General features: G+C 36.4%; 1 protein-coding gene across 3 annotated transcripts in view; it reads left to right on the forward strand.

Moving 5' to 3' along the window:
• Positions 1-24,468, forward strand: part of GABBR2 (gamma-aminobutyric acid type B receptor subunit 2) — a 457,467-nt gene that overhangs the window by 209,418 nt on the left and 223,581 nt on the right. For all 3 annotated transcript variants that reach the window (XM_085052324.1, XM_085052322.1, XM_085052323.1), the window contains 4 exons: positions 4,771-4,872; positions 9,994-10,059; positions 15,450-15,641; positions 16,760-16,996. In XM_085052324.1, the coding sequence (XP_084908450.1) occupies positions 4,771-4,872; positions 9,994-10,059; positions 15,450-15,641; positions 16,760-16,996 (597 nt within the window). The remainder of the gene's footprint in view (positions 1-4,770; positions 4,873-9,993; positions 10,060-15,449; positions 15,642-16,759; positions 16,997-24,468) is intronic.

Below are 24,468 nucleotides of genomic sequence, written 5' to 3' on the forward strand. Positions count from 1 at the left end.
CATTCTGTAACTGGCAGAGTTAGGATTAACTGAGTGAACTGTGCCTTTAAATGTGAAATTTGAAACCTAGTTTGAAACTGGTCGGTGGAGACCCTTGAATCCAAACTATCATCACTAGATTTAGAGTTCATCAGTAATATAAATTCTTTTTATTATTTTCCACAGAAACAAGGATGAAATTGACTAGCAAAGGAAAAAAAAAGAAATAATGTGATCAAATGGATGCTAATTATTTGGTACAGGTCACAGGGTGCTTGCACTAATAATCTCACTGAAGTGGGCAATCTCATCTCACCTAAAATAAAATCACTATGTGTGCAACTTTCGTATCCTTGTGAGGGACCGAGTCATTTATGTATTTTAGGCAGAGAATCATCATACAGAGTGCATATAGGAAGTAAAAAAACAACCAAAATTCAGTGCTGGGGCTCCGAGAGTACCAAAAGTTCTTTCTGCTCTTGAGTAGCCCACCAGGGCTGCCCCCACTGCCCCCCAACCCCATATCAGCTCAACTCAGAGCCATCAGTCCATGCCCCTGTGATGCTGTGGGAATGCTGGTTTCTCATTCTCTCCATCACAGCTATGCCTGGCAGGGACCCTCTAGGCTTGTCCCCAGTTGTTATGAGCCAGCCCAGCAATCATGGGTTATGTCTGACCCTGTATTTTTTCAGCAGAATTGATCCTGTTCCAGTCTTGTGGATGAACTTCCCAGATTTTTACTGGACCTGCCTTATTACAATGAACTTGCACGGAGGTGTCACCTCATGGCCAAAACTGTCTGTTCTTTCCAAGCCTGTCCTGCTCCCCTTGCTGGCTGACAAGGTCTCTGGTTTGGTGACTGAGTCATTGCAGTTGTGTCCCTCTTAATTCTTGAGACAGACCATGCTGCTCCCCAACATTTGCTTTCTTTGCTTGAAGCTACACTCATCTGGTAGAAACCACAAGTGTTTTTCAATTTTATCTCCTCTAGACTCATTATTTTTCACAGCCCACTTAGTTATTCTATCTGCTCTCTCAGTTTGCTAGAGATTAAAGAAATTAATTTCTTCCTTTGAGGTGCAAGTTCTTTATCCCTCAAAACCCCTGTATTTCTTCTTTCACAGGTGCAGGGTGAGGGACTTTGTTGTTTGCCTCTCAGACATCACTAAATTTGATACAAGATTTATGAGGTAGGCAAGTTTTGCTGCCATCCACTTCACAGGAAAAAATGTACAGCCAGATTTGGTAGTAAACTTTAAAACCTTTATTTCAGTCATATGAGCTGAATCAAAGAGTAGCTCTGGCAGAATGAGAGAGAAAAGCCAGTTGTCTTGCATCCCTTCTTCTCTTTTGCCTCAAACACAAGGGCCGTTCTTTTCTTCCTTCAAATGCATACCTTACAAACCCTTCATTTTTTGGAACTTACTCCTGAGTAAACATATTTTCACCCCAGTAATTTTTGAAGTTGAACACATACAGATTAAATATGTAGTATGGTGAAATACTGATTTCATCTAGCCTTGCAGGCAGAGCAGTAGGTTTTTTTGCAAAATTGTCTGTTTTGGGTTTTATTTTTTAATTTTTTTTTTTCTCTGAGTGATGGACTAAAGTCTCTGAGCACTAGTTTGTGAAAATTTCCAGGTTTATTGATGAACAGGTCTGGTAGTTCCTGTTTTGGGAAAATGAAATATTGCTGTTTGTAAAGTACGTGAAGTTGATATAAACAGTCATAGAGCTACAGACTTCATTAAATTGTTAATAGGGGTCTAAAACCACATGGAATTACACTGTTTCTGTATTATAGCTGATGCAAGATTTCCTTAGCAACTGTGAATCCCCATAAAAACTTAATGCAGTTTTGTTACCACTTTCTACAGCAGTTTCTGAAAGTCGAAATTATCATATTTACACAACAAAGAAACAGAAGCATGGTAGTTTACAATTCTCTTTACTTGGAGTTGGTGGAATGAAGTGATTGCTACTGAGCTCTAAAACTGCTGGTGATACGTTTTCCAGGACTGTAAGCATCTGCTAAAACAAAACATGCAGCATTTTGTATTCTCAGTGTCACAAATTTAATCCAAAATCGGAATGTTTGCATCAGGAAATGGCAGCTTTGCTGGAGGTGAGGCTTTGCAAATTCTGACTTTGGACCTAAACTCAAATCAGAAGATTCTGTAGTTAAATTAATCTGAAAGAAGTGAAGAACCTCTATAGAAAAAAGATGACAAGTTTCTGTTCCATGATATATTTAGAGTATTTATACAGGAAGAAGAGAACATGAGGTTGGTGGGGAAAAAGTGTGGAAATAGGAAGTAAAAACTGGAAAAGAGAGAAAAATATTCCCAGACCAGGGACAGAAGATGACATGTGTCAGACATAGGTCAGAGCACTGAAAGGGAAACACAGCCTTTCAGAAAAAGCTTGTAAATTCTTATAAAGCTGCTTATCTTATCTTGTTGGGATAGTGGGAAAGAATCACCTTTCTTTTGGCAAAATCTCCACAACAGATGCATCTGGGAAACATCAAATATCTGCTTGCAGCAGTGAAGGGAAAAGGTTTTCAACTTCTTTGGCACAAAATCTAGTAAGGTGTGTCTTTTGGGAGATTAATCAGTAGATAAATGAAAAATTTAAGAGCTCTGAAAGCCACAGATACACAACTTCTAGCAGATGAGCCAGGGTGGATGTCAAAGAAATTTCTCAATGGCTGAATTTAAATAAGCATTGCTCAGAAAAAAACCCCAAACATATGCAATTTAACTCCTCAATTGCAGAGTTCTTGAACAAGTTCTGAAGGCATGGAATCCCAGCAAATCAGTAGACAGTCTGAAGTGTAATTTTAGTGATTGTCAACCTAGTGCCCACCACTGAAACCTATCTATAAGTTTTAATAATATTTAATGTGTGGTTTTAATAATTGTTCTTATGTTAATAGTGGCCTAGTTTGACTAAACAGTATTTGGTAAATCAGCTGTTTTCTTCTCAGTTTAGCTGAGTAGCGCTAATCTTGTCTTTCTTTGATTAAAAGAGTGACCAGAATTGCTTTCAGAAGTCAGTAAAGTACCATAAAAGTAAATCTGAAACTAAAAAAAATCTTGCCAGACAGAAGAAAGTAGGACAGTATGGGGTAGAAGCATATGACAAGTTGTATTCCTTTGGAATGTACAGTGGTGCTAGCTGAGGAAAATGTCAGTTTTTGTCAGTAGCAAAGGATAGTTTTAGTGATCTCTCATACTAGTAGAAGGATTTTGGACATTAGCTAAACCATGATCAAGAGAGGTTTGTTTTCTTTTGTTGTCACTTTGTTTTTTGTTTCAAAAAAACCAATTTTTCTTTGTATAGAGAAAGACCTCTGCTGTAAGGAGCAGTTAATGGCTGGAGATAAAATAACAATAATTCAGTTCTACTAGTATACTAGCAGGAAAAGGAGTCAGTACTGATCACTTTTTGTGAATACATTTTCACAGCATGAGTTAAAAACTGGTACCATCACAGAAAGATAAAGGATGAAACTCAAATTTTGGTGGGTTGACCATTGCAACTTGCTTCTCTACCTTTAAAACAATTTCTGATTAAAAATTACTTACATGTCCAGCTGTTTTAATTGTTGTAAAAGGCTGTAAAGTAAAAATGTGTCTTAGTAATTTTAAAGCACGGCTAAAAGGGATAAGAGGACATAAAGTCTGTGAAAGAAGTAATTAAGGCAGTTGGTGTAGTGATAATTGTCAGGGAATGATCCATATACAGGGTCATCAGAAAGTCTCTCCATATGATACACAGGCTTCTAAATTCTCCTGTTTAATATCACTTATCTTCCATCTTTATTTTCTGTGTTTGCATGTGGGATACCTGTTTTACACTGATTTGCTTCCCCTATTTCTGTTATTAGAAACAAATTAAATAGACAATCGCTGCAATGGATGTGATCATAATTTTATTAACTTAAAATTGGTGTGGCACTCTCTTCATTTCAGTCTGTAATCATATTGCAGACTAAAATTATTTTTGCTTATCTATTAGGAATAGTAATGTGAAACTGGTTTTGCAGTCACGTGGCTGGAGGAAAACCAGCAGTGATTAAGACAGAAAACCTTGAAGTAATTATATGGGAAAAAACTCTAAATGGGCAAGCCAGATTGCTTTGTACGTTATCTGGCTTCTGTGTGCTATTAGGCAGCTCAAAGAGGACAGTCCTGCCACCATTAAACAGGTGAAAAAATCTGTTGGTCCGTGGCTGCATGTGCCACCTTCAAGCAAACCCTCCCACTTGTTGCCCCATGGCAAGATGTGAGCTCTAAGCAAGGGGGAGGCCACAGAGGAGTTCATGAAGCTTTATCAGTCCCTAAATGATGTAAGCTAAGCTCTGCTGGCTCATGCTAGGACCAGCTGAAATCAGTACTTGAGAATGTGTAAGACTTTCCTTCATGAGTCTTTTCCCTTTATACTTTCTCAAACATCACTTTGGCTACAACAAAGTTTTTGGTCCTAACAGCCTTGCAAATACAGGAGAACTGTCCATCTTCACAGCACAAAGTGGGAGCCCAGCTTGTGGGGCTATGTGTGAACTTTTCACCACATAGTAAAGTCCTTTACGTAGCACAGCCATTGATAGTAGTTTGTGGTCATAGAGGAATTCACATCTTAGGTGAAATGGAAAAAGCTATGCGAGTGATGTGATATATCATCGTCAAGATCATTCCTTGTCATTGCAGGTATAAATACAGTCCATCTGCTTCCTTCTCACTGGGTCTCAGTTCACTAGTTTGTCTTTTTCTTGACTTCTGACAGGTGAGGAATGATCTGACTGGCGTCCTTTATGGCGAAGACATTGAGATTTCAGATACCGAGAGTTTCTCCAATGATCCCTGCACAAGTGTAAAGAAACTTAAGGTATGTGTTGCTGTTTGATAAAAAAGAGAAGGTGATGAATATTTTTTTTCCCTTTCAAGAGGAGTAATGAAACAAGATTTGTGTTAGAATGACGTATTGCCATATTCCATGACATATTACTATCAATGCATAATAAGATCCAAAAAATGACATTTTTACAGGCCCAGTCCTGCTTAAGTTAATGAAGGTCTATGTGTATAGTAAATATTTTTAATAGTTCCAGTTAGTGATACTAAGTAAAGTAGTAGCTTAATGTTTGCACTTAAAGCCCCAGTCATAGTGATATACATGTGAAAACTCTTGAGGTTTTGAACAAGAACCCTCTTAAGGTAAATTATCATGCAGCAAAAACATTGAGCTTCTTTCCATTAGCTTCATTACACATTTTAGATTGAATTCTTTGCTAACATTGTCTGCATGATTTCATATAAATCATAAGGAACAAAACAGGAAAAATAAATTTGGTAGCAAAATAATTTCCTATCCTTCTCTTATTATAATGATTTATTAGACTTCTGGCATCTCATAAAATTAAAACTATATTTTAGCATTACCATGCAGTGCAACCAGCAATAAAATAGACACAGGAGATATGAATCTTAATCTGCACATGAACGTGAAAAAAAAGATTGAACAGAAGGAAAAAACTGTTTTAAATGGTGAAGATCAAATTGTTTCTGGCATCAAGTACATATGACACACAATCCTGCAAATACTTAAATATGTGTAAAACAGGTTACAAAAAATCCTTGATAAATTAAATTATTTTTTAAAAATATACTTAGAGCAAGGATATTGACCTGTGTAAGACTAGACCACTACTGAAGCTTGCTGGAAAAGTTCTGGAGCATGGTAAATTAAGTGGGCTTTATTATTACCACAATCTAGAGATGTAAGCCTGAATGTTTAAAGTATTGATAGCTGAGGATTATGTTTATGGGAAGCCATTTGAGTCTGTCCAGTCTAAGCCAGTTTGCATTTCCTGTCTGGGTTGAAGAGGCTCCAGTAGGTGTTACAGTAAAGTCCACATTTTTGACTGACAGTGATGTAATAAAAACAACAACAGCAAAAGCATATTAAGCATGCATATTTGGGCTGGAAGTCAGAAGAAGCAATGTGATTCCAGCTTTCCTGTGTGTCAACAACACACTGGGTTGTTTTTCAGGGAAGACCAGAAGACTCAACTAACAATGTATTAGTTATCTCTTGACTTCTTCTTCAAAACAAGTTAGTAAAAAACCAATTTTCAGTAAGTAAGCAATTATCCATAAAATTGCTTGTTCTTGACAGAAATACAAGGTTAGTTGTTTTTAGGTATATGTTAGACATAGAATTTAGCTATACAATTCTAAAAATACTCACTCCTTTCTTTAACATGTAAGCCTCATATAGGTAAACTGGTATCTGCTTGCCTGAAATACGCTTTATTTTCATAGACACATTTAAATTAATGAAGTTGATGATTTTGGAATGGAAAACAGAAAAATCTGGTATGATTTGCAGAAACACATTTTAGATTTCTCTCAGTAACACTTTAGTTTCTACTGCATTGACTCCAGCCTCTCTGGATCACAGTTGAAAGGTAAAGCTTAAGGATACCTTTAAAACTAATTTTTGTATTCAGAGAAAGGGATGCATTTGTACACCATTTAAATGCTTGAAAATTCTAAGCATGCACAGACAAATTGTCTGAGCAGCAACATTTCTGCTTCCAACTTTTCTGCATCTTGTATGTAGGACAAAAACATTACCAGCATGTTATGATGGTGGGAGTTGACGTCCTCTAGTTCACCTTCACCATCAGTGATTCCATGGCTAAGTCAGAGGTTCTTCAAGTGGACAGCCAAGCATTTAGAAGGCAGAACATGTGGATACCTCTATTGTCAAAGTTATTCAGCTTTGTGTGGATTTATTGATAACCTCTTGACTGTCAGATACATGGTAGAGAATAAGACAGAGTATCTGAGCTATTCAATTTAGGTATCTCATAAAGAGCCTGCCAAGACATTGACTTTTCCTGGCAGATGAGATATTGTAGCAATCCTTCTCTGGAAAGCTATATAATACAACATTGTGGTGTTATTCATTAGAAATGAGACAGATTAAAATCTGATCAAAGAAGGGAAGCTCTGAAGGCTGAAAAAATAGCTGCCTATTGCAGCATAATGTGCATCACTCAAAAACTCTGAAAAGGCTAAAGAGTGTCTCGTGTCTGAGGCTGTTAGAAATGGCAGTGAAGGAGATAAGTTGTTCTTCATCCCTCAGTAGAGCATCTTAGATGTGTTGATCCTCAGTCTTCAGGGTTTATACTACTCAGCTGCCAGTGCTAACAAAGACACTTTATATTTAGTAGCCAAATAATATCCTCACCTATATGAAAGAAAGAAGGGAGCAAAAGAGTAATTAATTTTTGAGGCCATGCTATAGTCTTAATTTAAAAAACACGGTTTTATGAAGGGTTTGCCACAACTATGGGTAAATGAAATTTAACAGTTCTTCATTTTCTTGTTTGAACTTCAGTCCATATGGAAACATATGTATTTCTAACTGAGGGGCAAAGCTTAAATGCTGATATTGCTACTGTAATCTCTGAGAAGAGTAAATATGACAGCTCACCATCTGGCAAATGGTCTAAACATTGGTCTTTTTATGTAAATACAGTTTTGGGAGTTGCCATCCCCCTGGGATGTTTTTAATCATCTTGTAGATCACCTGCCTAGATCCATGAATTAAAACCTCTTCTGTCAAATATATTTTAGCTCCATGAAAGCAATTTACAGCTCTCTGAAGAAGAGACTTGACACTTGCTGGGATCCAGTGGGTGACTTCTTTGATCCCAATGAGGAAGTCCCACTGTGTTAACTTGCATCATTCTGCGAGGGTTGATGTAAAGGAATAGTAATAGTATATCCTTGGAAGGAAATCATGCTGGTCCATAGTCCAGTATAAATGAAGGGTTAAAAAAGTTGTGCGCAGCAAGCATCTGATGTATCTCTTTGCATGAGTCTATAATGTGGACTTTGACCCACAAGCACTGACATGAACCCAGTCCTGATATACTTCAGTGCAGACTTCATTATCCATGCAGATAAAACCTCTGCATGGGACCTGAGCTAAGTGCAGTTGCATGAATTTGAAGCTTCAATGTCTTGTGAGCAGGATGGAGCCAGCAGACCCAAGCCTGGCATCCAATGAATCTATGCTTATTTGCAATCCTGAATGCAATTCTTCAAGAACAAATTTGGGAAAAATGTGGAAGTGGATGCAAAAAATAGAGTTCAAGAGGAAGAGGCCAACTGAGGAGCATGTCATTGCACAGAGCAAGAATGCCATGCATGAGAGAGGAAGAGCTGTGGTATAGACTTTCCTAAATTAGCTCCTTCTACTTGTATTCTAACACACAATTCCTTGGTTATATGATTGCATACTGAGTTATGTGATAATAGGTGGAAGCAATGTCTCAAGGCGTGAATCCACACACCACAGATGCCATGAATTCAGTCTGAATGTTTTTGCAAGCCAGTGGGCAGCATTGCTGTGTGTGCACTCTGGAATTATTCTTTATGAAGCCACATCTTTTGGGTTTTTTTTTTAAAGCTGCTTCTCATCATGCTATAAAATGGAAAGGAATTTCTTCAATTTTAGGTTTAATTATTAGGTGCCATGCCATTTATTTTTTAATCAAACTCTGCTACTCTTTTTTCCAAATATTAAGTCTGCATTTTTATGTTCAGAGCAGTCAAGTGATTCAGAGCTGGAGTTCCAAGAATAACCAAATTATTTTTAAAATACGAAAAATAGAAAGAGTTGATGAGGTGAGATTTTTGAATGTAATTCCTAAATCTATTTATTGTCCTTACAAAAACTGTCATACTATTGCTGTAATTTGTGTAATTTGTTTGTTTAGTTTCATGTAACCTTGTTAGATTTGTTTGAAAATAATCTAATCCACTTGAAAAAGATTTACATTACTTTATCAGTCTGTGGCTAAATATAAAAATGAAGAGAAGCAAGCTTACTCAAAATGCACAGGTTCAGAATGAGCAAAGCATATTACATTATTTTTGACTTAAACCATGCTAAGAGAGATACTATTTTCATGCATTTAATTACAGAGGCATTCTAATATCTTATTGCACTGTCCGTAATATTTTCTGCTGAACAGGAAATAAGCATTGAAATTATCTGAACTAAAAAACTTTGACAAATTGATTTAATTAAAACTTAATTTTTTTTTTGCCACTGAAATTCGTACTGAATCATATGTTTGTTTTTTCCTTGGAGAGGGAAAGAGCTATTAGTAATTCTAAACAGGTCTTATATGAAAGAAATGAAAAATTTGATTTGCTCAAGCTGTTGCTGAGAACCCTGCCTCTGTGTGAAAGAAAAGGTAATGTGAAGTCGTAAAAAGATATCTATTCTGTGTTTTATGGATATTAGAAGTAATTTTTCATGTTAGGAAGAGGTTAGTCCTGTTCCTGGAGAAATATTTTCATGCCTGTACGCCTGAATTTAGGAAGATTTTCCTAATATGTTTCTAAGTATGCTAGTAAAATTATGTCTTTGGACTTCAGTCATAGGTTCTTAAACTGTGATGATTTTTTTAATGTGCGGAGGTGGGAGAGAGGAGGGAGAGAGTTGACAATGTGTTATAGTGACTGTAGAGATGTTGTATGAGTAAAACCTTTAAAAATTGCTAAAGCAGGCATAATATCAAGGCATTTGATCTTGCAGATCTCATTTCTTAATTTTACGGTATTATTTCATGCAAACTGTGAAAATTGTCTTCAACAGGTTTTAACATGCAAAATTGTAGAAGAAATATTGCAAGGAAGCAAAATAATATTTCATATTTTAGTGTTATTGAATACTAATATTTAACTGTAATATATTTTACTCTCATTAGTACTATAGTTTAACTGTTTTCTTCAAAACCCTCAGCTTTTTTTTCTTTTGCAGTACTTCAAGTTCTTGAACTTATGGAAGGTGAAATAGTTCCATATTTATTCTGTCTGCAGCTGTAATCTGTGCTAACTCCCTACATGATCTGAATGGCCAATTAAAGTGGTATCTGGAAGCTGTGACTCTATTTAACTGCCATATATTTTATTCAATTTGCAGGGTAATGACGTTCGGATAATCCTTGGCCAGTTTGATGAGGAAATGGCTGTGAAAGTTTTCTGCTGTGTAAGTAAATATATTTAATTGCATATCAGAATAAAGAATGTGCTGCATTTGAATAAAAAGTAACTTGAGCATAAACATTTCTTCATGGAGTTCAGCTCTGTGAAGGTTTATATCCTAAAGAGAGGTTACACATGCTTAGTTCCATTTCCCTTTCAATAAAATACTTTGTACTTCAGTGGAATTTAGGCATAGACTGCATGGTTAGCTTCTTCTTATTACTCTCCTGTAATGGAATTAAATGCCAAATCGAACTTGAGCATTGTTCTTCACATCAGATCCGGGGAAATACTTGCACATGTAGCAGCACATAGAGAGAACTGCAAGATTTCAGTGTTGTCCAAGAGTTGTGTTCTGGTGATAATGTCTCAGTGTATGGGTTTTGCATGCTTTGCTTTTAGACAATAAGAAATTCAAGGTAGTTCCCATACATCCTAACTAAGCAATAATTTCTGCTGCTGAAAATGTTGCTAATTGTACAGTTGTCATTCCCATCTGACTGCTGTACATTTTACATGTATTGCATGAAAGCAAGTATTAGTTGGTAAAAAATGCAGTTTTTTTAACCATAGCAGGGAGACTAGCAAACATAAAATTCCATATCCTCACCATTTGTTTGTGTCAATGTGCTTCAAACTTACACAGATATTCTTATTGAAAGTAGCAGGATTAGAATGTGGATCTATACTTGTACCTTCCTGAAAAAACTCTCTCAAAGAGGCAGATTTTGGTAGCCTACAATTTGAATGGGTATTGAATTCTTAGTCTAAGTAGTTAGATTAATCCTGTATGATCCAAGAACACAGTAAATACAAAGGAAGAGCAATAATGACAGCATCTGAATTTCAGAGGGTATTTTTTAGTGTTCACTTAGTGAGATAGTAACCTATCCTTGCAAAGAAAGGAAAGGAAGAATTTCAAAATCTGAGTGCTACATGTGCCTCAGATGCATTTTGGCTCTTACTCAGCAGCTGTCCCAGTTGGTGGCAAAATTTGGAAAGGACATTGCAGAGTATATTTGGAAGGAACAAAATCTGTTTTCATCCAAAAGGAAATGGAAAGTATTATTTTATTTTTCATTCTTCTCATCGCTGATAGGTCTTTGTATATAAATCGTTTTGTACTGCCATTTAAATTGGATTGACAGAGATAATCTCCTGTTTTTTCATTCCTGGAAGAAAGAATGGTCCTTCTGCAGCCCAGATCCTGCTCAGATCTCTTGGGGTTGGGCTGCATTTCCCCAGCAGAAGGGTCCTGGTCAGAATTATCTTCCAATCCAGCATTAGCAAGATTGGAAAGGAAAATGGCCTCATTTATGTCACTGCCCTTAACTTCTAGTTGCGTTCCTCTAGAATTCTCTTCCATGTGCCTGTGAGGCCACTGAAGAAATCCTAGAATTCCTTGGAGGAGCAGGCTGTCTTTTTGTTGGCATCACTCTCATCTGAAGGGTTCCAGGGAGACGATGTCTCTGTCACATGAACTCTGGCTGCAGCTTTCTGTGGCTATGGTTTGGTGTGAAAGTGGGAAATGTGCATAACTCTGAGGGGTTCAAAGAGTGATGGCTGCTTCTAAAGTACATTAATGTCAAAAATAATAAGATGGATCTTTCTGGAGCCTGGAGACATCTGAAAGATCATGTTTTTAGGTTTGTATAAATGTATTTATTTGAGAGTTTCAGCAGGAGACTGAATGCAGGAGAGGGCAGTTCAAAGTAGGTAATTTATATATTAATGCACTACAATATGTCAGAAAGCTTGTTATTAGTCATAAAATATATTGTTGACTCATGCACTCCTACAGATATGTGTCTAAGAGCACAATAATATAGGTATGTCAAGTTTTATAACTCCTCTTCTCCAGGTGTATCTTCAGACAGGTTTCACTTGTGATTCCCTGTTATATTTCCCAGGGCTATTGATGCCAGTCAGAGAAAGGCTTTGAGTGTTAAAGGAAGATACTTATTCACTAATGCAAGGCTTTTTTGTTTTTTTCTAATTGTGGTTATGACCTGAAAATTATTTGGTAATGGCTTATGTAGGTGGTAAAATCTTTAAAGTCTGCCTCACATTTCCACCTGGATTCAAGAGTCATATGCTGTGAGGTTTCCTCAGGACATCCATATGAGTTTATATAAGATCGTAGAATAATTTAGGTTGTAAAAGACCTTTGAGATTATCAAGTCCAGCCATTAACCCAGCAGTGCCAAATCCACCACAGAGCCATGTCTCTAAGTGCCTCATCTGCACATCTTTTAAATACCTCCTGGGATGGTGACTCAACCTCTTCCCTGGTCCCTGATAATCTTTTCAGTGAAGAAATCTTTCCTAATATCCAATCTAAACTACTGCTATTGCAACTTCAGACCATTTCCTCTTGTCCTGTTCCTTTTTGGCAGAAGAGACCAACACTCACACCCACACAACAAATGAACTAAAAGATACTATAATTCAGTGGCAAACTTTAAAAACAGGACAGGACTGATTCAAACCAAAGTGGATGTTGGCAGGTATTTCCTAAAAGGATTTAAATAAGCTTAGCTGTTCATTTATCACCAGTGTCAAAAACAGTGAGCAATTTTAGTTCTTTGGGAAATCTTAGCTTTATATCACCTCAGTGGGATGAATGTGCTGTTTTCTTGGAATAGAAATTAGGGTCTTTTGGTCAAAACTTAATACTTCAAGAATCAACAAATTGCCAATAATTGTTTACTACACAAAAGAAATATCTCTTACAGGAATCTCTTTGTTGTAAATAAGCATTTATTTATGGATTCAAACAAAAATGAAAAGTTTCAAAAGAAAAAAAAATCAGTTTCACAAGGGCAAAAAACAACTCTGTCCATGACAGTTTCCTGGCTGCTTGACAGCAGCTTGAGGCTTTGCATCCTACATAGGGCATGAAGGAAAGATTAAGAAAAATGTATGACTACTCTGTGCTGTTCTGGTGTTACAAAGTATTTGCAAACCTTCTTCAGCTTGCTCTCATCTGCCAGAAAAATCTTCCCTGTAGAAAGTGAAACTTGTAAGAACTGGTCTGTGTGCATTCAAACAGTTCAAGAAAGATCCATATGTTCCAAGTAATTGTATCTTTTAAGCATCAAAATCATCTCCATTTAGCAGAATCAACAGGGGGAAAATGGTGGCAAAAAAGTATTATTTTGCAATGAGGCTCCTGGGACCCAAACCCTGAAATGCCTGAACACTGTCAGCTGTGCTGTCACTTGAAAAATGACTGCATGGTCATGGTGCTCAGCGTTAGAGGAACTGATTTTCTTCCTCCTTTTGCCTTCCCCAGACTACCCTTCAAGCCCTGTCACTCCACTATATCTCAGAAGAAGAGCTGACAGCTCTTTAAGTGTTTGTTTTTGAGTTTTGTTAAACCAGATTGTTGCAGAAATGTGGCAGTGTAACCAGTCTTTCAGGCAGCCATGTTGGGAATGATCCCTTGTTTCCAGGGTGAAATTTCTGGCTATTTTGAAACTTTCAATTTTCAGCCCATTTCCCAGGGCATTCACAGATTATGCAGGAAATAGTACAAGTGCTTATGCAAACAGAAAATTTCCAACAGCTCTAATTTCAGAATAGTTCACAGCCAATGCTTTCTGGCAACACACAATTTGATACTTTAATCTCTATAGAGCAGAGGAAGCTACATAAGATTGTCCTTCCCCAAAAGCACTATTCTGTGTCAGTTTGTGTCCTCAGTGATTTGAAAACTGTCAGATAAAAAACACTGAGTCACTGAAAGGTCTTGAATGACCTAATTGTATAACGAAAACTCTTTTAGACAGAAGGAAGTACTGCAGGATGGGATTGCTATTTTCCTCACAGGTGGACCTGGAACAGAGTGTCTCCATAGCTGTGCAGGAGTGGAGATGGGTAGGAGGACAGGAGCAGATGTGTTTCTGAAGGGTAGAATTAACAAGCTAGAGAAAGACAAACTATTTATGTGGATTGTGGAATAAGTAATTTATGAGATGCAAGACACTGGGTTTCAGACAGGACTTTCAAGCGGCATTGTATTCAAAGGCATAAAATTTGATTTTGGCTGAACAAAAGCTTCTGCAACCAGGGGCCAAATAAATCTGCTTTGTGCACAATGCTGTCATGAACTGAGCTGGCACCATTATAATAGGCTTCACAGATTTAAAGCCCATTTTTAATTTGTGTATTAACATATTTAGGAGGCTGTCCTATTTCATATATTCTGCTACTGATCTTTACTTATCTGATAGGCTTTTGGTATGATCTTTGGGATACTTTTCAAAACAATTATTTCTGAATGACTAATATGTCCTGTTTGCATTCTTATAATTTCCTCCTGTAATGTTTTCTGTGAAAATGTAGCTGTTTTCCTGTTAAGATCTCTAAGGTTGCACCATGTATTTCTAGAAATTGGATTTTTTATCTTAGGCCTTCTATCTCAAGTTTTGCTTATATAAGGAGCCAAAGAAGCATGAAACCTGCAGTTTTGAAATGGAGTCTGACTGAAATGTCAAAAGAAAAATATCTAGTTGCAAGACAGAGAAACATCTGAGATAAAATTTGCTAATTTTATCCTAGAACACTCTTCCAAATCAAAAAGAATATTTCAGACTAGATCAGCTTTTAGGTACAACAGCATATGTGCCTGACTAAGAAAGTATTTCTGTTTCCTCTTATATATATCTGCTAAGTATTGAAAGGAGATAACTATCATCTCAGTGTCTTGGAGTACATTGGGCTGTATTCAGTATTCCAACAATCTAGAATTTCATATGAAGAAAATTCTTGCTGAGAAAAAAAAAGAAATCATTAAGATTTTGCTCTATCAATTCACTATTCACTCATGCTCCTCAGAAGGAGCTGCTAACTTAATATTTCTGTGGTCTGCTTTTTAGCACAGTCACCCAATTCATATTTCCCATGTGTGATTTGATGGTGCCTGTGATCCAAGTTTTCTTGTTTACCTAGTCCTTAGGTTGATAAAGAGTGATATAACTTAGTTCAAATGTGTAGCATGGTGGTCCTATGACTTACATAATAGTTGTGTTATGAAGAATTCTCTGTGCAAAGCTGTGCCTTCTGCTTGTGTTCCTCTTGAACTCCCTCAGTTCTAGAATACAGTTTCATTTTTCCGCTTTTGAAAAAGTGGTCCACTGAAAGAAAAATAGGGCTTAGTGAATTCTCATGTCCTGAATTCGAAAGTCAGGAGTCTTCAAGAAACTTCTAAATTCTAAAGGAAGGACTCTGCATTATTAGCAAGTAATTATTCTAAACTGTTCAAAATGCTTATGTACCATGATTATGCCATAATTTAATTAATAATGAAAAAAGTTAATAAAAAGTAACTGGTTTTATGTTCAATACCTCTGTTGCAATGCCCATTATCTTTTCTGTTTTTCTTTTTTGCAGGCTTATGAGGAAGAAATGTATGGCAGCAAATATCAGTGGATTATTCCAGGGTGGTATGAAGATCTGTGGTGGGAATCCTGGATTAATTCCTCACAATGTCTCACCAAAAATCTTCTTGCAGCCATGGAAGGTTATATTGGAGTGGATTTTGAGCCTCTCAGCTCAAAAACTAATAAGACGATATCAGGAAGGGTTAGTATTTTTCCCCATCTATTTTATTATACCATCAGTTGTCTCATAGGTGTATTGGCATAGTAAAGCACCAAGGAGGGAGTGGAAGCTACAGGGTTCTTCTACCAAGAGACTTGGCAGTCATCACAGTTAGTTTCACCACTTTCCACTAGTTTGCAATTTTTAAATATTTGAAAATCAAATATAATTCTCTACAGGGTAAGAAAGCAGTAATGTCCCATGCTTCAAATCTGCCCTCATCTCCCTGTATGAACATTATAGTTAAATGTACAATAAAGTTTGCATTATAGTCTTCAGTAGCATGTGCTGTGTCATGTCAAGTTAAACAGTTGAGCACAGAAACAGAAAACTCTTGTATTTAAAGCTATTCTGCAAACAGCCAATTTGAATGGTGATTTGTGCATCTCAGAACTAGGGGCAGGAGGTGAGGCTTGTTCCAAATATATAAATATGTGGTATTTCCATAAAGCACATAAGATATTATCACAGAGCAATTCCGTACAAACTCTGACCAATGAATAAACATGCCTGATTTTGCTGCTTTTCATCTTCTTTTTCTATCTGCCTTTCATGTGTTGCTGAGTGAGCATGAAAGGCAACGTTACTGAAAGGCAGCTCATCATAAGATAGCACACCATCTAGAACGTAGTGAACTTGTGAAATGTAGACAAATTGCCACTCAGAAAATTTCGTATTGAGCAAACTCAAAGGTAAAGGTTATTTGATTTGCACTATCCTATGAAGTGTAATCAGACCAATTTGCAGGGACACAGACTTATTATCTGTTCTGGTATTATGGTTCACCAGTGCACAGTTTTGGTTGAACTGGAGCCTTTTGTGCAAAAGTAAAATAAAGCAAGTTGTCCTTTACACAGTGAGGCAGCGCAACTGCTTTCAGTCTCTCTGTCTCCTAGTTCTGCTTCCCAATCTCACCAGCAGTTTTTAAGTCAGTACGTTTTTTTGATTTTATTTTCTTTCCTAGTTTTTACTTTGGAGGCCTTTTCTGTATTAGACGTGCATGTTTCTAAATTGGAGGGTGCAGTTTGAAGTGTCAGTTTAGATGCAGCTCTGTAAAATGTTAAACATTGAGGTAAAACTGAATTTTATCTCCTCTGCAGACTCCACAGCAGTATGAAAAGGAATACAATGCTAAACGTGGTGATGGACAATCCAGCAAATTTCATGGTTATGCCTATGATGGAATATGGGTGATTGCCAGGACCCTGCAGCGGGCAATGAATTATCTGAATTCCACCAACAAGCACCAAAAAATTGAAGATTTCAACTACACAAATCACAAACTTGGAAAAATTTTTCTGAATGCTATGAATGAAACCAGGTTCTTTGGAGTAACGGTAAGTCCTCATCAGATAATTGTGGGATGGAAGAGACTTGTGATTTTGTGTCAATAGTTGAAACAAGTATTAAATATTAAATATGCTTGAAAAAGAAACACAGTTGTGTATTTCTTCTATCTTCAGAGTTTCCAGTTCTACTTTATATTAAAAATTAATGTTGTTGCCTTGAGACTCTTGCTCATTACCTGTCTTCTGATGCCAAGGTATGACACAGTACAATTCCTCAGTTATCAGATTTTTAAGCACAATTGTCATCTGAATTAACAACTGAGAGTGCTCTCAAGGGAACCACACGTTTTTCAAGCTGCAGTGACCTTTTAAGTGAATGTTTTAGCACTTAAGGAGTAGCTGGAATATGATCTGAAGATACATATTTCCCTCCATCATTTATTTTTGGTAATAGGTTATAGTACACTGTCTCTAACTGCGGTGCTGTATGTCCTGAATATTCTTGCAACATACTTTGGTTGTGATTTAAATTTATTTAGAATTTGTATTTTTTCACAGTCAAGTACAAAGTTTGCTCACATTGACTTAAGAAGAACTGGTCATGTACAGTAGTATCCTTATTCTGATTTCAACTGCATGATTGTAAACCCATAGTAATTTTTTTTTAGCACTTGTTTAACTTTTTCTGGTTTTTAGCAGAGTAAAACAGGTGGTAGGAGTGTGGCCTTAAAACTTCTTAATTGCTTAATTATATCTGAGGCAAATCAGTCAAAAGTTAATGGTGCATATGTGTTCAGGAGTCTGCAGAGCTCACCAAGAGAGAGAAGCAGACTCTATTTCAGGGAGAATGGTCTTTGGAGTTTCCAAGAGCTGCAAACATTGGAACATGCTTTGTTGAGCAGTGTACTTGGACTGCAACATGGCTAGATAAGGAAATCAGAGTTTGAGGAAAAGTGTATTTTCAGCGGTGTGCAGAGGGACATTTCCTTGCATCAGCAGCATGGAGAAGGTTGGAGGGAGCTGATCAGATTCTGTCCCCATGTTAGTTTAAACCATCTTGGATATCAATTAACCTCCAAACGTGTTGAAGTTGCAGAAATAAGGTTGTCATATATGTCAGAAATTGGTTCAAGGAGGAAATGCCTACACAAAGACGTCAGCAAGGAGTAAAGGCTCAACCTTTTGGTGTCCTTGGTAATTGCTGAAAAAGCCTTTTGTGATGTCATACAATTGAAACTAATTTAGAATTTCTATGTAAGGACCAACCATAAGGCAAGACAATACTAGTATCTAGTTGCTTGCACAACATGAATTTGGTTTTCTTTTTATATTGAATTTGACTGAAAGTTTCAGTAAAAGAATTTGGAATCCCATTGTATCCATAGTAGGACTGATATTTGAAGAAGCTTTCAGACAGTAGCAGCTATAAATCAGACTCTCCAGGGACTCAGATATATCTGTCCTGCTTTATTCCATGTACAATATCTATCAATAGGCTTTAAATTGGATATTGTAATGTAGTTCCTTTTTTTTTTTTTTGTCTTATCCTTTTTGCTTTCTGTTTAGTTTTGCAGCCAATTGTGGTGAAATTGATAGCTTTCATTAGTAGTGCTTGATTGCCCTTCACTGCTCCCCCTCCAAAAAAAAAAATCCAAAACAAAAAAACAGCAAAATAAAATCAAACCCAAAATCTGTAAGACTGAAAGAAAGCTGTTTTTCATTAGTTTCAGAGACACCAGCAAAATCTCACAAGCATCACTTTAGGGAGGGAATGAATCAAAGCTTCAACAACCACATTCAGCTATGTGCTTATGAGAATAAATAATGATAATGATAGAATAAAACTTACTTTATTCTCTCAGGTATAATGGTTTTCAAAGAAATTACTGCATGATTATTCACAGTATTTAGTACCTATCTGAGGTGCTTGGTAAAATATTTCTCTTTATCATTGGTCAACCAAGTCATAACAACAATGCACAGCCCAAATCTGGTATTTCCAAGGATCATGCTTCCTGTTACTGTAGTACACAAAAACATTAAGAAAGATATGGAAAGAAGAAAATCTATAGCTGCTACATTTCTTAGGGCATGATTACAACATTGATATTCAAACTTTTCAAGACAGCATAGAGAAAAAGAGTTTTAAAGGAGATATTAGATATTTTGCATTGTAGTGTTCAGAAAGTTGGAGGAGATTGATTCTCACCAGAAATATTTTTAAACTTTATTCTTCAGTGTAATAAATTCCTGTCATTTTTTACCTAATTTAAAACTTTCACTGAAATAGAAGTTTTAAGTCTTGGAGTGCTAAATCTATTTTTTTTTAAGAATATGTATTTTAATATAAATTTTTTACAGTTGATTTTTAAAAACTTATTCTAAACAGGAAAAGGACATTATTTTATTTAAGAGTATCTGTGCCAAATATAAAATGAGTTTCTGAAAAAAAAGAAGAAATAAAGGTACTGAATCTTATCAATATTCAAAACCTCATCCAATAATAAACAATGTTGTTATTTATTAGGTGAGAGAAGATAGACAAGAAGCTGTAGACAAGAATCTAAAACTGGAAAATCTATCAAGTAGAGGCATCTTCCTTTATGCTTTCTGTGAATATGATATCAGAAACACTGTCATGTCATAAATAATAAATCCCTTTACCTAGTTTTCATTTTCTTTGAAATTATTTTTAGAAAACACCATTTAGGAGGTGGAATTTAAAAAAAAGAATTTGAAAAGGCTTGTTGAGATGAGGTGTGCTAGTTCCTGATTGTACAGAATATCCATCTTTCAACTTTTAGTTCTTTTTCATTTTTCTTCCTCTTCCTTTTTTAATTTTTTTTTCTAGGAGACAGCAATTAGAAAACAGATAAGGCTATTGCCCAGAGACTCAACATGACAAATCCTATTTTTATGCATCAGAAACTCAGTACAAAATGTTATTTATTCTATTTCTGCTGTCAGGAATCTGTTGGACAGGAAATTATGGATATTCCTTAAATATTCCTAAGGGTCCTGCTCTTTTTCTGGAATTTTGTTTTTCTTAGCAAAATGATTCCTTCTGTTACTTTACCTTTATGCTTATTGGACTGATATGACTTATAGTCACGTTGATTACCATATAAATTTCTTGTGTATTCTGAATACAGAACAAGGAAATATAAATTTGGTGCTTTATCAGAAAATAGTAACTACACTTTTTAAAATATAAACTGGATACTGTTTTGCAGGTGGAAAGGGATTTTGTGATGAGAAACACAAAACAAAAGACCTGCAGGGATGTTCCTACAGTTTTGTTAACCTGAATGCCCTAATTCTGGAGTCAGATTCACTGGTGTTGGTCATTTTCCAACTGAGTAAGGCACTGTGTGGTTAGAATGGTCCCTCTGCAATGACCAGCTTTCAAGAGAGGAGTGCCTTTGATTTGGGACTAGCTTGGCTTCTATGGTGTGCACTTGTGTATTTCCTTGGTTATCAGAGCACTTTATTAGTTATAATCTTAATCCATATAAAGACAGTTGTATAAACTGAAGGCAACACTACTCTAGTGATCTGTAAAGAGCCAGGTCCTGTTTCCTTGCTAAATATATTCCTCTTCTCAAATAGCACACATTCTTTCTGATAATTTAAGTGTCAGAAAATGAAAGATAAGGAAGTATTTACACAATTTATTTGACACAATTTAGGTGTCTGAAGAGTTCCCTTATGTGGTTGGTAGAGGCACTGGAAGTAATTTAGATTTGGAGGATCTGCTGAGGTCTCTGTTAAACTGTTACTGCTTTGAATTAGTACAGAGTGACAAAGTGATGAGAAAAAAAAATATATGTATCTGGGAGATGTATATATCTGCATTTCAATTATACAGCTGTTTACAATACCTATAACCTGTTCATCATGTATGTGTGAAAGCTGACGACACTTTTCCACAGCACCAGAATAATTCTCCTAAAGCAAGACTGTTTTTCTAAGGGATAATTAAAAAAAAAGGAGAAGAAAAGTCAAACTTCATTTAGTGCAATGCTACCATAATGTAGCTTGTAGGCTTGAGAATTAGTGAAGAATTAGTGCTGTCTTCTCAGGATACCAAATCATATTTAGGGTATACAGAAAATAGAAGGATTTTGTTTAGTCATTTTTCCCTTTTGTTTTCTCTTTGTAGACACTGTGGATGACTACACAGTAACTTACCATTACAGCAATGTTTTTATTTGTTAGCAAAAAGATGTTGGTTATACTTGGAAAGATGTCATGGAATGGTTTAGGTTGGAAGGGACCTTAAAAGGCATTTAGTTCCAACCCCCCTCAGAGCTCCATCCAACCTGGCCTTGAAAACTTTCAGGGATGGGGTGTCCACAGCTTCTCTGGACAACCTGTTCCAGTGCATCAGCACTCTCACAGTAGAGAATTTCTTACTGATTCCTAATCTAAACCTGCTGTCTTTAAGTTTGAATCCATTCACCTTTATCTACATCCTTCATTACATCCCCGTAAAAAGTCCCTCTGCAGTTTTCTTGTTGGTTTCCTTTAGGCACTGGAAGGCTGACATATTAAATACCACATTTATTCTCAGGATATTAAAAGGGTGTTTTGTGCCATAGGGGAGCCACATAGTGGGAAAAATACAGTGCATGTCGGAGATAATTTTCAATTCCTTTTTTATGCAAAACACAACACTGTTTTTTAAAAATTTTTTTCTCTAATTTTCTGATTGCTTTGTCACTAGTGTGAAGTCGTGAATGTTACCATTCTCACTGATTTATGCCTGAACTGTTGCAGCAGGGTATTCTGCTCCTTGCATTTATTGCTATTATCTGTTATTGTAAATGAAGTTTCAAAATTTTTAATTTCTCATCCTTATGACCCTCTATTATTTCTGTGTAATGGAAAAAGAATTGCAGTGGAGGAGTGAGAAAATTAAATACAGTGTTGTCTTTTCCCTTTATGTCAGCCAGAGACTAGCACAGTAGGATAAAATTCCATCAGAGTAGCTGCTGCACAATTGAAACCACAGCCGTGAAATAGCTTTCAAGTCTGTCCCGAGCATCCTGCATTTGAATGGATCTAGTCATGTTTCACAACTAGAAAAAATGCTTATTTAAATGAAGTTCGCTTTGTATTTTGATGCTGATTATTTCTGAAGATTTATCTTAGCAGCTTGCCTCCACTTTCCAGGCTTCACTAGCCACTGTGCTGTACAGGAATCTCAGAAATACAGGAGGTGTTAGCACTGGAATAGGAACAGGGAGAAAGTATTTACTTCATGTCATCCTGGAAAAATAACATTCCCAAGATGGTTAAATTAAAAAATGTGTCGGTCTTTGGCAAAGAATCAGATTAAATAAGCATGGACTTCAGCAGGTTGAAATTGTGCTTAATATAGGAGCCTAACAAACATTTCTGTAGTAGCATTGATCAGCGCAGCTAATTTTGCATGAACAGTTGTGACTTAAGCCTGAGGAGCTATTTATATCTGCAGTAAAATTTTCTATGTTGGCATGGCTGAGGTAGGGTGAATAGTAAAAGTAGTGGGGGGCAGAGCAGAAATTTCAATCAAGCAATTTCTTATTAATCCAGAGCAGAGCTTTAAAAGTACCTTTAATTTTATAAAGGGGCAGGGTGGGTTATAGAGGTTTAGTGTGCAGTGGAATACTTAAGAGTATAAAGACATCTGTTACTGAGAAATGTTTTTGAATGTTCCTTCAAATTTGACTTAATTTTGAGCATTTGAAAATTTCTTGTTGGACATTAACCATAATTGGGTGATTTGAGGGAGTACAAGAAGATAGCAAAACATATAGTCAGGAAACTCTATCTATGTATGCGCAGACACACACTCAAAAGCCCACCAACTCTTGGCAAATGTCAGGTTTTTTCTACACCTGACTCCATGGATGTGAACTATTCTGAATATAATGCCTTGTTTTGCCTTTTCATTTTTCAGAACTTGATTCCTGTTAGGGCATTTCTTGTGTAGCACCAGAAAGAAAAATTCTTGGGATCTGGCTGTGTGCAAGACGCCGCACAGGCCTTTTTGGTTTTCCCAAACTTTGAATCTCAGTTTAGCTGAGAAGATATGAACATGGTGAATCTCTGACTCCCTTACTCTCTCCTGACTTCCAGTGCCTTATCCAAGTCAGATGAGCAAGTGAGAGCAGAGTAGTGGTTTGGTGAACTAATTTGCTCTCAATGTGGCCAGTTCATTTAGAAGACTCCTCAAAATAGAGCTGCTAAACTAAGCCATCAGCAAGTTTGCATAAGGTCATAAACAATGTTTGCTCATTAGGAAAATTCATTGCAAATGTTTTCATCTGCCAATGAAACTGCATACAAAAGGAAATCCCAACTTTTTAAAATGAGAACTGAAATTAACTGTGACATTTCAAAGATTAGCCCTCAAGCTAATCAGCAGTTGACGATTTAATAGTTACAGTAGGTGTCAAATAAAAAAGGCTTTAGTCTGAAGTTGTAGAACACTTACTGCAGCATCTGTCATTTTAATAGCTGGATGTTTGCTGAAAATAAATGAACAACATACATTTATAAAAAAGCTAGTGAAACATTTTCTGGCTAATATCTCTTAGATTCCTCTGCTTTGTATTTAATTTTGTCTGTATCTAGACAGTGTTTAACGTAATGTTTACTATGCCCTAGGAGCTGCTTTGCTGCTACTTTGTGTACAAAGAGTGGAGGTCCCTAGAAATAATAAAGAAACAAAGCTTGAGGGAAGGTGATTGCACTGTCTAAGTGGTGGTGCAGGTTTGGCCTTCTCAGGGTAGTTTGAGGTCTTTGTAGTCTTCAAGATTCTAAAGAAAGCAAGCACATTTCAGTAGTGCCACCACCTTGTTTTTTTTTTTTCCTTAAGTGGGATTTATTTTGTAGCTGACTGTTTCTAATCCACCATTGGTTTATATTTTGGGACTGCTCTCTTTTATTTTGTTTTTCTTGTCTGTATTCCTTGAATTTGAAGGATGAAAAGACTAAAGAAAAAAGTTAAATTTACAAAATGTGGAATTTCTGTCCTGCTTCAGATCAGCAGTTAAGCTGGGAGGGGGTATCAATGGTTTTAAAGCAAGTTTTCAAGACAGCTTTTTCCTCTGCCAGTTGGGTTTGTCAGAAATTGGTACAGAGGGCTGTTTGAAAATAGTAAGATACTGAAAGAGTGGACAGTGTATATATGTTGGACAAGCAACATGGAGCCACAGGTTCTGGTGTCTGTTGAATAAGCAGGACATTGTTTTTCCTGATGATTAGATAGCCCTTTGTCTTCTACTTAGTCAGAAGTACTACTAGGTAGATTCCTCTGCCACCTCTTCAGTGTCTAGCAAAAAAAAGAAGGAAAAATGTTATGCCCCTTCTTTCACTGCATTAAAGCCCTGTACCCTGCTTCACTTAGTTGTTTTTTTGTTTGTTTTTTTTTTTTTAATGAGAGAGGAAATGTTGCTTGTGTGCCTACTGAAAAAGTGTGATAGGATAAAATCCTACAGACAGTTATGGAGAAATGTCCTGCTTGCAAAAAG

Source organism: Lichenostomus cassidix, chromosome 2 (assembly GCF_008360975.1).
Source record: "Lichenostomus cassidix isolate B80296 chromosome 2, HeHo_3.0, whole genome shotgun sequence".
Taxonomy (NCBI): domain Eukaryota; kingdom Metazoa; phylum Chordata; class Aves; order Passeriformes; family Meliphagidae; genus Lichenostomus; species Lichenostomus cassidix.